At 37.4% G+C, this 13,311-nt stretch overlaps 1 protein-coding gene across 2 annotated transcripts in view; it reads right to left on the bottom strand.

Moving 5' to 3' along the window:
* Positions 1 to 13,311, bottom strand: part of NECAB1 (N-terminal EF-hand calcium binding protein 1) — a 56,589-nt gene that overhangs the window by 3,047 nt on the left and 40,231 nt on the right. For both annotated transcript variants that reach the window (XM_085221387.1, XM_085221388.1), the window contains 7 exons: positions 10,068 to 10,204; positions 7,913 to 8,025; positions 7,188 to 7,264; positions 6,649 to 6,702; positions 6,116 to 6,228; positions 4,134 to 4,211; positions 2,609 to 2,700 (listed from right to left, as the gene is read on the bottom strand). In XM_085221387.1, coding sequence (XP_085077513.1) covers positions 2,609 to 2,700; positions 4,134 to 4,211; positions 6,116 to 6,228; positions 6,649 to 6,702; positions 7,188 to 7,264; positions 7,913 to 8,025; positions 10,068 to 10,204 — 664 coding nt within the window. The remainder of the gene's footprint in view (positions 1 to 2,608; positions 2,701 to 4,133; positions 4,212 to 6,115; positions 6,229 to 6,648; positions 6,703 to 7,187; positions 7,265 to 7,912; positions 8,026 to 10,067; positions 10,205 to 13,311) is intronic.

Here is a 13,311-nt window from a genome sequence, read left to right as displayed (position 1 = left end):
TCAAGGACAGAACTACTCTAGGCAGGAGAAGAACACATGCAACACTACAAGACCTGATCGTAATTGGTAGGAGGATGTCAATAACACAAAAATTTAGATCTCTTTTTGATAGCATCTCTGTCTGAGGTGGATTTGCACAGAATTAAGCACCCAGATCCCAGAGAGCAAACCACGTAAATTCTCACTGTGAGGGGCTGCCTGTTCTACTGCATGTGACAGTGCTGTTGCTGAGCAGTGTCCCCTGGGTTCTGCTGCCTTCAGTGACTTTCATTCCTGGTGACATTATTCAATCCCGATGCTGGTGTTTTGTTTTTATTTTTATGCAGGCTTAAGAGTGTTTTGCCTCACAGTGACTTGTAAAATGTCATTTTCATAAAAAGGAAATTGCAATCACTGAATTATACATAGAGCCAAAGTGAAACATATTTGTAGCTCTTTCCCCACAGCCCCTCCACACTGGCCTTTGGAAATTGAAATCTTGCAGAGAATAACAGCAAGATTTATGGAGAGAGACAAGGAAGCAAGGACAAGGAGGGGATTGTGACTGTATCTTAGGTGCCAAGAGCCCTTATTGAAGAGGTGCTCAGAGACTGTGCCTTTTGCACTGTACAGTTTGGGGATTAAATTCATTAACACAATTTGTTCCAGTGGCTGTGTCCATAAACCTATCAATTTCTGGCATTTATTTGAAAAACAAGTTATTCCTGAAGAAGTATACTGAGAAGATGGTTAAGAATCCTACTTTATTGTGAACTGTTAAAGTCTAGTACGCTCTGACACATCACTGGATTAATAAACTTTAACAACAAAAATGTCAGTATAACGGTTTATTTCATGGATTATAGTGCCACAAATATTCAGTAGTTTTCAACGTTCTGTTTTCTTCACTGAGAGCTACTTCAATATCCTCAATTTTGCATTTAGGCAAACTGTAGGCATTGCATGCAGGTGAACTGAGTGATACCTGGCACCGTGATGCAATGCCCTGAAGTAACTTGGTCTGCTTGCAATAGAAGTGCAAGTTGTTAATAGTTACTGTTCCTATTAACTGATAGTAAATGAATAACAGTTCTCAAACCCCGTGTCTTCCCGAATCATTCTTAGCTGCACATCTGTACTCATTTGAACTAATCAGCTGAGTAAAGGCTCAGATTGTATGTAATGTTTACAACAGATTCAGATGGTGATTTAGAATCAGATCAGATCTTATTTAATCCAGGTGTGCCAAAAGGTGTAGCTGCATCTGAGCTAATCAATTTGTAGAGTAAGGCCTATCTTTTACTAGTTGAATGGATTGTTTTTTTTCTTCCTGATTTTACAGTGATTTCAATTTACTTCGTCTAAAATTCTCCCATAAAATACACCTGTAATATTGCAGCCACCATTTTTTACTTTATAGACATTTTCTGTGTTTCAAATAGAAATGTAAATTGTGTAGTTTATGTATGTGGAACATTTCCCATTTAAAAAAAAGAACAAAAATCAGCTATCTAGTCTGATGTGTAAATTCCAGATGCTGTATGGAATGCTGTGAATACGTGACTTCTGCTTGCCCCAACCCTGAGGAGCGCAGGCCGAGATGCGGCGTTTCCATGGCAACTGCAGGCCGCACTCCCCTCTGCAGACACCTGCATGCACTCTGCATCCAATTTCACACGCTTCTCTATTGAGGCATTTATAAACAATGTATGTTTCCATTTTGTTCTGTATTAATTGTACATTTTCTAGCTGTGAATAAACCACCCTTGGAACGCTCCTGGCTGTACCTAGCTCTTTGACACAAAGACCGTGTGGGAAAATGCTGCGTTGTTTCCTAAAGCCAATTTTATCTTAAATCCAGCAGTTTCCCAGTAAGACATAAGACTTGAAGGGATTCTTTGTTCATAAATGCAATCCCCTTGTATTGCAGGAATCCTGACTTACAACCAAGGGTTTGGCTCATGAGGTCTGAAAACTCATCTTTTCAAAGGAGACCTCAGGTATAAGGCTAGGTAGTAACTTTATTTTACTTTCTTATTTTAAATTTAGGGTGTAGTCAGACATAAAGGGAATTAAGAGTCCTGCACTGTCTCTTTTAACATTTCTCTGCAAAGGAAGATGTATGGTTATTGGTTTGTAATAATAATTTGTAATCTTTGAACACCATGCTTTTTCCCCATGTTTTAACACAGCAGGAAGCGTGTACAGTAGAACTGGTTAGCAAATCTGAATTACTAGTAATAAATGCTTCCTTCAGTTAATGTAAATATGATTAAATTGAATTCATCAGGAGGCAGTTTGTCTGAAGATCTTGAACAGAGTCTATTTTATGATTTACAGACAGTATTGTATACTCTAGATAATTTCTTAAGTAGCGTGTGCTATCAAAACACTTTGTACCACATAAAATAAAGCAGTGGGGTTTATTTTTGCTGATGCATTTTATGTTTGTTTGTTTGTTTTTTGCTTAAAATAAAATCATTTGGAGTCCTTTCCTCCTCCATACTTTACAAAAGCAGAACTGACTAAAGGGTGGCATTATGCAGTGGACTCATATAAGGAACACACTAATACAGCAGAACTCTTCACATGCAACAAATAAAACTTTGTGAAAAAAAATGGTGTTTACCAGGGACTAGCATTGTTGTAATGAGCTCTGGAGTTTCCAGGAAATCCACATTACTTCTTTGGAATGTCTTGCTGTAATTCATTTGAAGGTGGCTAAATAATTGTAAAAAATAAAAAGTAAGACAAATATTAAGGGACTACATATTTTTAAGCGCATCAAATTTTTTGCAGTTCATGCCATAGAGGGATTTTGTGTTTCTAAAGTTAGACAGTGATAATATTGGGAGAGGAGACCAGAAAAGCTGTGAATTTCTTGCATGCTATACTAAATGAGCTTTTTTTCCCCTGTACAGTTAACTGTTACTCTGATGTTCTTCTCTTGGTTGTGACCCAATATACCAGTTCTTATTCCAAATGTGCTGACCTTTGTTACTGTTGTTCCTTACCCTTTCTAACAGTAAATGTGCCTGCTTTGAACTGGGGCTTTGTTCAAAAGGGAAGATACTAACACTTCTCCATTTTCTGTCAGAATTGTTTCTGTCTACAGATTTAGAAACTAAAATTTTAGGATCTAAAAAACCCCTAGTGCTTGGGGTTTTTTAATATTAGTTACAGGAAACCTTTTTGTTTCCATTCTTTTTTTAGCCACATATCTGCCACAGTCTAGAAATCAGCTGCTAGTCTGACCAAAAGAGACATTCTGGAAATCTATTTGATGAGATGCTGTGATGTGCATTTGGGAGACTTTGGCAGAGCTCCCTTGTGAATGCTGCTTAGGTGTGTTGCTGAGTGCTGCACCTCCTCTCTCCTTCCTTGGCTCCTGCAGTATCCTACAACAGCATCACTGAACTATGCTGAAGCTGTTGTTTCTTTATTCTTTTGTCTCTTATCAACTGCTACCCATCCAATGCTATACCCTTCTCTCTATTCTATTCAAACTGGCTGTGTTTTTCTGATGTTTTTATCTATAAGCTTCATTATATTTTAGTCTTCAGTAATTATATTGTTTTGAAGCAATGTGATATATTTAGCAAGAGATCACAGAATCACAGAATTGCAGGAGTTGGAGGGGACCTCAAGAGATCATTGAGTCCAACCCTCTGTTAAAGAAGGTTCAATACAATAGGTCGTACGGGTAGGCATCCAGATGGTTCTTGAATATCTCCAGAGGAGGAGACTCCACAGCCTCTCTGGGTAATGTGTTCCAGTGATCCATCATCCTTACCTTAAAGTTGATCTTCTGCATGTTTGTATGGAACTTCCTACATTCAAGTTTTAGACATTACTTCCTGTCCTATCGTTGCACATCACCAAGAAGAGCCTGGCATCATCCATTTGCCTCCCACCTCCCTTTAGATAATTATAAACATTAATCAGATCCCCTCTCAGTCTTCTTTTCCCTAGGCTGAACAAACCCAAGTTACTCAGCCTTTCCCATAAGGGAGATAAGGGGAGATCAATTAGCAGTAGTTAATTTGTATTCAGTTCTTGTACACAATTGCTCATACAATTGCTCTCTAATCACCAAACCTTTATGTATATATGTATTAAAGCAACAACAAATCCAGTAACAAACCATAGCTTACCTATTCCAGATGTTGCTGTTCTCCCAGAACTCATAAATAATGAAGCGGGAATCATTTGGAAGCTTCTGTATGGAAACACTAGGAAATGTAGGACAGAAGTAATTCAATCAAACATGTCAAAACCATTTCACATATGCATCCTTTCCCAGGTTTTCTGAGTATGAACCAAATAAAAGGATTTTTTTAAACAAACAGAAACCAATACACAGTCAAGCAAATATGTGAATTTTGAGAATGATATAGCAAAAGCTCATCTATGAGATTTTGAGGATTGTCATGGCTTTTCATTTTTTTAATATTAATAACAGTTACGATGGTCTCATTTATGAAACTCATTTTTCATATTCCTCCACTGGTTAGAGTCTGAAGAAATGCCAATCACTAATACAGAAAATCAGACAAATGTTGATACATACAGCATGTTGTGCACTTACAACAGCTGAAGGAATTTTATAGAATGACTTGTGCTGCTTCATAGCAGATTCATAGCATCAGAGTGTTAAGACAGATTGATGTCTGATGAAGATAAGTTTTGAAAATAATATCTCCTGATATTGCTTACTTGTTCTTAGGGCTTCAGCTAACATTTTATCAGGGATAAAATGTGTCCCATAATATAGCTCTGATTGTGTACACTGGATTATCCTGTTTATTGTCTTGAGTGTATCAGCTTCATAGCACGTGGGGAAATTACACATTGTTTTTTAGATATATGGCACAGAAATGTATGTATTTCACCGAGTAGCCAAAATCTTTGAGCTTACTAGTGATGTGCTTGAAAACTAACCTCAGGTTATATTTCACATAGCTAATGAATTCATAGAACTTACCGGTATATGGAAAAGTACACTAAAATATAAAAACCAATCAAGAACTTTTTGGGGAAAAAAAAGTAAATCAATGGCATAAACGGTTCAACTTAAAAACAGCCAGTAGGTGGCATTGCACATCTGTCAAATGCCTTTAAGCTTGGGAAAGAAAGTTTTTGCCTTCGTTTGCTAAGTTGCATTCTGAATTGGTGTAAGCTCTCTCTCCTGCAAGGTATGCAATCACTGAAGTTGGATGTTCTTTTTCAGAGGGATGGGGAGTGGGACTCTTTGTTCTTCCAGCTTAATTTTCTTGTTTTTATGAATATTGCTGGTAGAATCATTGTACTTGTGATGATCTCATAGCAATAAGGCTCACCAATTAGGGACGTGGCAGGCAGACTTTGAAGCCTTTGAATATATGGGAACCATATTGTGTACACATTATAAAAATATTTCATTGTGGTCTGTGATGTGTACATTAGTAGCTTTTTCAAGTCTGTTAAATTCAGTATAATGGTGAGTCATTTAAATTTATTCTTAACCCTGCTCTAATGTGTTATTTCATTTGAAAAGAGCAAAGCAAAAATACACTAGTGAAAATTTTGCTTTTCAGTTCTTTACATTCTTTATTAGGAATAAAAATTTAACAGTGACAAACTGAGGGAAAGATTTTCAAAGCTTCCAAGCAGAGAACTGGAAGACAAATTGATCAGCTGCTCACTTAACAGGTGAGCAAAATTGATGGATGGCAGATGAGTTTTCCAGTAGATGTTGTCACTCTAGGAGCTTCTGGAAGTTGTGAAATGGTGACCTACAAAGCCTTTAAAAATGGTACAGCATCTCTGTTTTTATGGTCTTAGCAGGAGTTGGAGGGCAGGAAGATTACACACAGGAGTGCAAATGTGGTTGGTTTTTTTTTTTTTTTGAAGACTCAGTGTTTATTTCATTCATGAGATTTTGTGATACTGCTGGAAGCTCACACGTATACTTTTGACATCTCTTCATGACTTCTGTTGTATTTGAGAAGTTCTGTATAAATACATGTGCATTATCACTCAGGAAAGAGGATGCTACTGATTCTCTCTTCATAAATTATCTATCTCTACTTAGAGACTATTCAAGAAAATAGATTACTTTCCTTCATTAGCCCACGGACAGTAATGCTGTACTTACTGCAAACAGCCACTCTGAGCAGAAGCAGACTCCACATACTGCTTCAGAGCAAGCCGGAATTCCTCAATTTCTTCTTCTATCACAGACATTTGACGTTGAACGATCATTATGTGCTAATGCAAAATAAAATAAAAAATAAATTTGTATCTTCCTATGAATTTTTTGTACTTCAAACTAAAGGAAGTCTATTATAATAAATCAGAAAATGCAGTCATCAAAGATCTTCATAATGTGGCTGACCATGGGCCTGGGCACCCTGCTCTGGGTGTCTGTGTTTGATCAGGGGTTGGGCCAGATGAACCCAGGGAGCTGTGACACTATTTCTTTCTTGCATGAGCTTGGTCTTTGTTTGAATGTATCCTTTGAAAGCAATGTAGAAGTTAGTATTAAAGTTTTGTATGGGTATTTTAAGTTCTGTTCTGTTGTCTCTTTCACAATGTATTCTTTTTTAGGAGAGACAAGTTGAGATTGTTGCGTCAAAACCTAGCGTTGAAAATCAAAGACCAAAACATATTATCTTGGAAAATACTTACAGATCTTGCATTTTCTTCCAAAACTTCTTCTTCAAATGGCTCAAGCTTTAAGTCCTTTCAGCAGTTTAAAAAATAATAATAAAAAAAAAAGAAGTGTGAGTGGCAGTACTACAGATGTACCTTGGTCTTACCATTTAAAAATTATTTTGATAATTATATTGTTACATCTCTAGAAATATAATTAAATGTCTTCTTTGTTATCTGCAAACCAAATGTAAATACTGCTTGCAGAATCTTATGTGTTTCAGTGTTTAAACTCAACCCAGGCTGTTCTGCCAAGTTTTATTTACAGTACTGAGCAGGTAGTACTTCACTTGTAATAAATCTGCTTGTTCACAATTGTTTGTTGGGCTTAAAGAAGAAGATGTCGTCTTAAATTGCATGGACTACGGAGAGGAGAAAGGATGGTCATTTGAAGTAGACTTTCTGCATAAAGAAAACTTTATGCAAAATAAACTTATCTAGGGGAGATTATGACAGATTGGATCAGGAATCTTTGCTGGAAATAAAAGAACAAGCAGAAGAAAAGAAATGCACACCTTCTTTTCCAGCCTGTCAATCAGCTTCTGAAGTCTGCTTATCTGGGTCATCCACTGGCTCTCTTCCTCAATCCAGCCTTTGGAAACCATAAATAATGAAGAAAACATTACTAAATGCTGGAACATACCATATTCATCTATTTTGTAAAAATCATTAACTTCAATTGCAACTTATTTTGCTTCTCAAAAGAAGACTGTGCTGCAATCACTTCAGTGTTCATTTAGGTGTAACTAATGTAAAGCATAATTTTGTCCATCTGAATGTTCTTCTTAAGATACAGTAGAAATCCAATGCAGAAAGAAAACTATGTTCTAAATTAACTCTGGTGTTTTGAAGTCGTGATGATAACAGAAGAGAGGAATGCTCTCCTCTGCAGGTGGAACCAGATCATAAGCTGAAGCTCTGCTTCTGCATAAGTTATGCTGTCGCTTTTTCATTTTTATCTATAGGCTATAAATATTAACTAAGAAATGCTGACTCAACTGACAGACCCAAAATAATATCCCAGTTTGGCCCATATTTATATCTTTATTTTTTATCCATTCTTAGGCTACATACTTATTTTCCCCTACAGTTTGAGCTAGTAGCTCTTATATTGAATTGAAAGTTGATTTGTGTCAATAAAGGATTAGCACATATAAATTAAAGTTTTGAGATGAAGATTTGTTTTTTCTCCACATATGCATATGTGTTTTATAGACATTTAAATTGTGAAATGCCATACCTGTGTTAAACTGAGGGTTACTGGGTGATAGGCTGTTGTTCCTTTGAAGCCTTCGAGCTGAGCGTTTTCCTGGCCATTGCACTGAGAGCACTTCTGGTTTTATTGGACCTTGTCTGCACAGGAACACAGGACAGTTCATAAGGTAACGCATGTGAGAGAGCATGTCTCCTCTTTCTGTTTTCAGAAACGTCTTCATCTCCTTCATCTCCTTATATCTGCTACTTTAAACTAAGAAAAAATAAATTAGAAATATCTATTGCTACTACTGAATTCTTTTCCAGATAATTTTGCTACAAATAATTACTTGTGTTTTTAATGACTTTAATGACCACATTGCTTGTCATAAACAAGGAAAAAAAGGAGGTTAAGATGGCATAAGCCTATCTTAAGATAGGCTCTAAAGGCACTCTTAAGAGAGTGAAAGCTCGAGGTCTGTCAGTGACATGGTTCTGACCTAGCCTGAGGAGCCCTCCTTGCAGTGTCATCTTGTGGTACCATCTCTGCAGAACTGGGGTTATACAGCAGTTGAAACTGAGGGATGAAGTTCACATTGAGGAAAACTTAACTGTATTAAGGAGGTATTTTTGGGTAGCACTTGCTGCCACATATGAACAAGATAAAATCTCTTAACACTAAAGCCAAATTATGGCAGTTCTCCAGTGTAAAGACTTAAATTAGCTTAGGATTGCCTTAGTGGGGTTATGCTTCAGGCAGTTTCCCCGTGTTAATTCAAGCATAATTGAAGATGATTTTGCACTGGGACTGAGGCATCTAGAAACTAATCACATTTTCTCCAAAATAGCTGTAATTTGTGCTCAGTTTGTCTGGCTTCTCTATTGCTACCTTAGAAAGCAAGGAAGATGATACTTGGCTCAACAGCTCACAGCTCCTTCTCATTTTCTTTGCCGTGGCACACACCAGCTATCCAAGAGGATGTTTCTGAACAGTTGTAGTGGTAAAACTGGAGGAAGAACTGTCTGTAATGCCCCATTTGGCAGTCAACACAGAAGAGAAATCTGGCAACAAAAAGGATATTTGTATTGCCCAATTTTACACATCCAAGGTGGTTGTTTGAGTTACAAGGACTCAGAAGGCTAGAGATGCTGTCCTGCAAGGCATGTCAACTAATGCAAATAAATAATGCAGAGGATAGCTTAGAGCACCCAAATTAACCTCCAGCTCTGAACTGGCCACTAGAGACTTCCTTCTCTCTCACCAATGATGTGGGGAGCCTAGAAAGATGTATGTGCAAATAGAGGGGTTTATATGCTGTGCCTGCTCTGTACACCTTTTAAAACCTGTGTGATTCCTGTGGTAAAGCTGTGGAACAAAACACCAGCATGATACTCATGTACTTCAGGAATCTCAGAACCAACAGCAAAGCAATTAAGAAATGACAGTATGAAAAAGCAACACATTTTACAACATAAAGAAGTGTTGAGATCTTAGCCCATGGAACACAATGGCTTGTGTTTGCTCTTCCTTTCATCTCTATAATAACATACTGAGGATAACAAGTCCATAAAGCCAAGCACCCTTTCAGAAATGTTGCAGCCTTTGATCCTACAGACTCTCATCTATGAGGAGATGCCATTAAATTCAAGTAAACCTGGATATTGATTACCCAAGTGATATAGAGGTCATAGACTTAGGTGTGAAACCAGTACTATGGGCCTCATGTTGCAGCAAAAATCTGTAACAAGTAAGACCCTGGCTGTTTCTCTTCTTCATGGGAATGTTGTGCAACCAGGAATAAAAACAAACAAACAAACAAAAAAAACAATCATAAAGCCAGAAGAAGCAAACAAAGAGGCAGTCAGTGACCTTGGTTATTTCAGAGTTCTACACTTTGCATTGATCTTTCTGCATTTGATATAAAATAATCAGTGGATTTTAAAAGAAGTCAAAGGAGCAAAGATTAGGATGCAATAAGGTGCTTTCACACTTAGCCTTTTCTCACTCCTACATGCAGCCCGCCATACGATCAGAGTGGAAACCTCTTGTAGTCAATTTGAGGAAAACTATCAGTGAGTTCCTATGGAGAATGAAAAAAGAATTATTATTTCTCCTGTTATTCCCTGCATCGGGGTGCTGGATGAAACAAAAAAGTATCTGAGAGGTTTGTGGTGGATCCCTTCCCATGCTGGCTACCAACCTTTCCTGCCGAGTCTGCTCCTCTGTGGTTTCCATGGCACACTCCAGGGAGGCCTGGAGAGACTGGAGCTGGTTCAGTGTTTCCTTCAGGAGAAAGCGAGTCACAAACTGTTCCAAATTAGAAGCTTCTTGATAGTCCTAAATTACATTAAAAAGAAATTGCTAAGGATTTCCCTATTGTGTTAGAAATGAATTTCCAAGTATGAACACTCTTCCCACCCAAGATAAGAGAGGCCCAAGTATAAATTTCAACAACACATTTTCTACTAAAAAAAACCCTTCTCCTCACATTTTTTATCTCCAATTGATTGCAATACCATTTTACTTCCTACGTACGGGTTAGCCAAGATATGCTTGACAACTGTTGAAGCAAATTTAGAATTTTTATTCACATCCATTCTTGTGAAATGTCATTTATCTGGCCCAGTGGCCTGTCTCTGGCAGAGACGTTGGGCAGGGCAGGTGATGTGTGATGCTGCCAAACTGCTGGTGGCGTTTTCCAGAGTAGTATCACACAATATCTGTCCTGCTCAAAGCCTCTTCCCATCATCAGTTTGGCTCAAGGACTGCCAGCACCAGAAACAGTGAATTTTGAATATAGCAATCCTTGACAGGTTTTGGTTCCCATTATTTGTTTAATTATTTTGGAAGCCACTTTTCTTTCAGTTCATTAATGACTCCAGTTATGATCTTGCTCTATACCAGTGTCGGTTAAGCTTTGCTGAAAAAGTTTCATTAGATGTCATTGAAGTATGCAAGAAATCAACTTTAAGTTTAAACATCTGTTTAAAACAGAAAAAAGTTTTTGAAGAATTCATGCAACTGCTCACTCTATCAATCACCCTAGGAATCAGATTTCCATGGACAGAATCAACATTAACATTTCCAGTAGCCCAGATTGTGTTAGAAATGAATGCTGTGTGAGGGAAGAATTAATACAATATTGTAAACATATGCAGTAAAGTAAACAAGCCCTTCCTTTTCCATACAAACACACAGAAGAACTTCTTTAAAATAAGGGTGACGGATCACTGGAACAGGCTGCCCAAAGAGGTTGTGGAGCCTCCTTTTCTGGAGATATTCAAGATTCATCTAGACACCTATCTGTGCAACCTATTGAGCCTTATTCAGCAGAGGGTTGGACTCAATGATCTCTTGAGGTCCCTTCTTACCCCTGCAATTCTGTGATTCTTATTCCTGGCTGTTCCCCCTAATAAATGCAAGAGAGGGGCTAGGCCAGTCCCTTAGAGCCTCTGCTTACTTAGTAGAGCCCTCATCAAGAAAAGAGAAGTAAAATGGCCTTCCATGTCTCAGACTATGAATGACCATGTTATCTGCTGCTCTAAGGACAGTAGTCTGGTACCCACTTTCTGCCCCAAGTCTGTGAAATCCATTCTGCAGATCTTGAAAGTTTTGGCTACAATTCCATCGGACACCAGAAAGGCATCCATAATATCCAAGGAGCACTGAATGAAAGATTTCTATGGTTACTCCACTTGACAGATGATGGTCTGTTAACATTAAAGAAAACTTGTTATTTAATGGTGTTGCATCCTACTCTAGCTGAAAACCTCTTTGAGTATTTGAGGCAATGTATGTGGGGTGTTTTTTAAGCTCTTCCCAATTTTAGAATTCTCTTTGAATTTACTTGATTTTTGCATTTTTTATGTTTGCAATCAGAACACAAATAGGAGATGTTTTGAAATGTAAATGAGAAATAAAAGATTGCACAATAATAGCTTCAGAAGCACTTTGCTCTCTTTCACAATATATGCTGTTAAGTTCTTGCTGAAAGACTTCTGATACAGAATTCTTGGATGTTGAACCACCCATGAATAATCAGAATTACTTATATAGGCAGGAGCTTCACGACCATCTATATTATTTCTTCCTTCTTCAAATGAATCAGGTGTGAGGGACACTACACCCAAATAACTTCTTATTTATAAATTTTTAAAAGAGACATACAAGATTCTCAGTCTACCTTTTAACAAATACCTGAGATTCATACCAGTCCCACAAACAACATTTTTAGAAACCTTTCTGTGTAGTACATCTTATTATGCAACCCAATATCTGATTTTTCCTTCTAAATTTTCTGACCCCCTTAACTGCAACTGATGTAAAACTCGGTTGCACCTGATGGAAATCATGTAAGTTCCAACAATTTTCATTCTATGTGGCATGTAAGAACCTGTACAAATCTTTATAGTATGGACAGCTAAATAAAACCCCGTGGCTGAAATCCCTGGTTTGTTTAATTTCTAAACTGGCACCAGTGCACTTGGAAATGAATGGAGCATAATAGAAGTTACCATTTTTAATAATTTTTTTAATCAAAGCAATGTGACAAGAGGAGGAGAAGAATTAATCTGTCTTAAAGTTCTGCGTATCCAAAAATAATCTCATTATAGATTCCCACTCATAGTTACGGTAAATCTGATAGCAGCATGCTGAATTAGAACTTAAAATGTATGTCAATAATGTTTCATTTCTGCTTGGGTGGGCCTGTGCTGTTGGGCACAGTGTAAACATAAGCTATGTGATCCTTGCTGAAGGTGGCTCCTTTCTGACTCCTTCAGAAATGCTCTTCTGCGTATGGAAGTTATTAATGTCTTTTTAATCAGACTTACTCCATGTTCATACACATACCAGGAGTTAGTTCTTTTTGTTCCTGTTCTGTTGTCCCATAGTGGCATCTTTAAAGCCTTCCCAGTGGGAAAGGTCCCTATAATCTATAATCTTTGAAAATGGTTTAAGGCTACCTTATTAGGCACACGTAAGATAGGCGAGGCAGGATGCTAACACCATCTGTGGGAGACTAGAAGTATCAAAGATTCTTTCCTTATAGTTATCTTTTACCCAAACATTGGTATGGCCAGTTAGGTAAATGGTTATTTAATGTTTTTCTTTAATCGGAGAATTAAAACAACAACAACACTATTTGTATAGATATTATTTAAAGTTCCATTTAACTTCCTATCATATTTGCAAACCTGATTAATTCATGGACTGAAACCAGTGGAAGTATTTCTATTGCTTTAAACGAGGTCTCTCTGTATGTCCCAATCGAAGGGCTCATTCCTTCTGTGGAGGATCAATGTGGCTCCTATGTTGAAAGGTCTGACCAACTTGTTGAGTGCCAAACTCCTGTCTGCTGACGCATAACTGTTACTTGTATAATTAATTTGTAAGAACAGTTATGGGAAAAAAAAAAACACCAATAATTATTTACAAATTGTCAA

Source organism: Meleagris gallopavo, chromosome 3, assembly GCF_905368555.1.
Source record: "Meleagris gallopavo chromosome 3, MGAL_WU_HG_1.1, whole genome shotgun sequence".
NCBI classification, from domain to species: Eukaryota; Metazoa; Chordata; class Aves; order Galliformes; family Phasianidae; genus Meleagris; species Meleagris gallopavo.
Note: the sequence above shows the minus strand (reverse complement) of the source record. Positions and strands in the feature narration are given on the sequence as shown.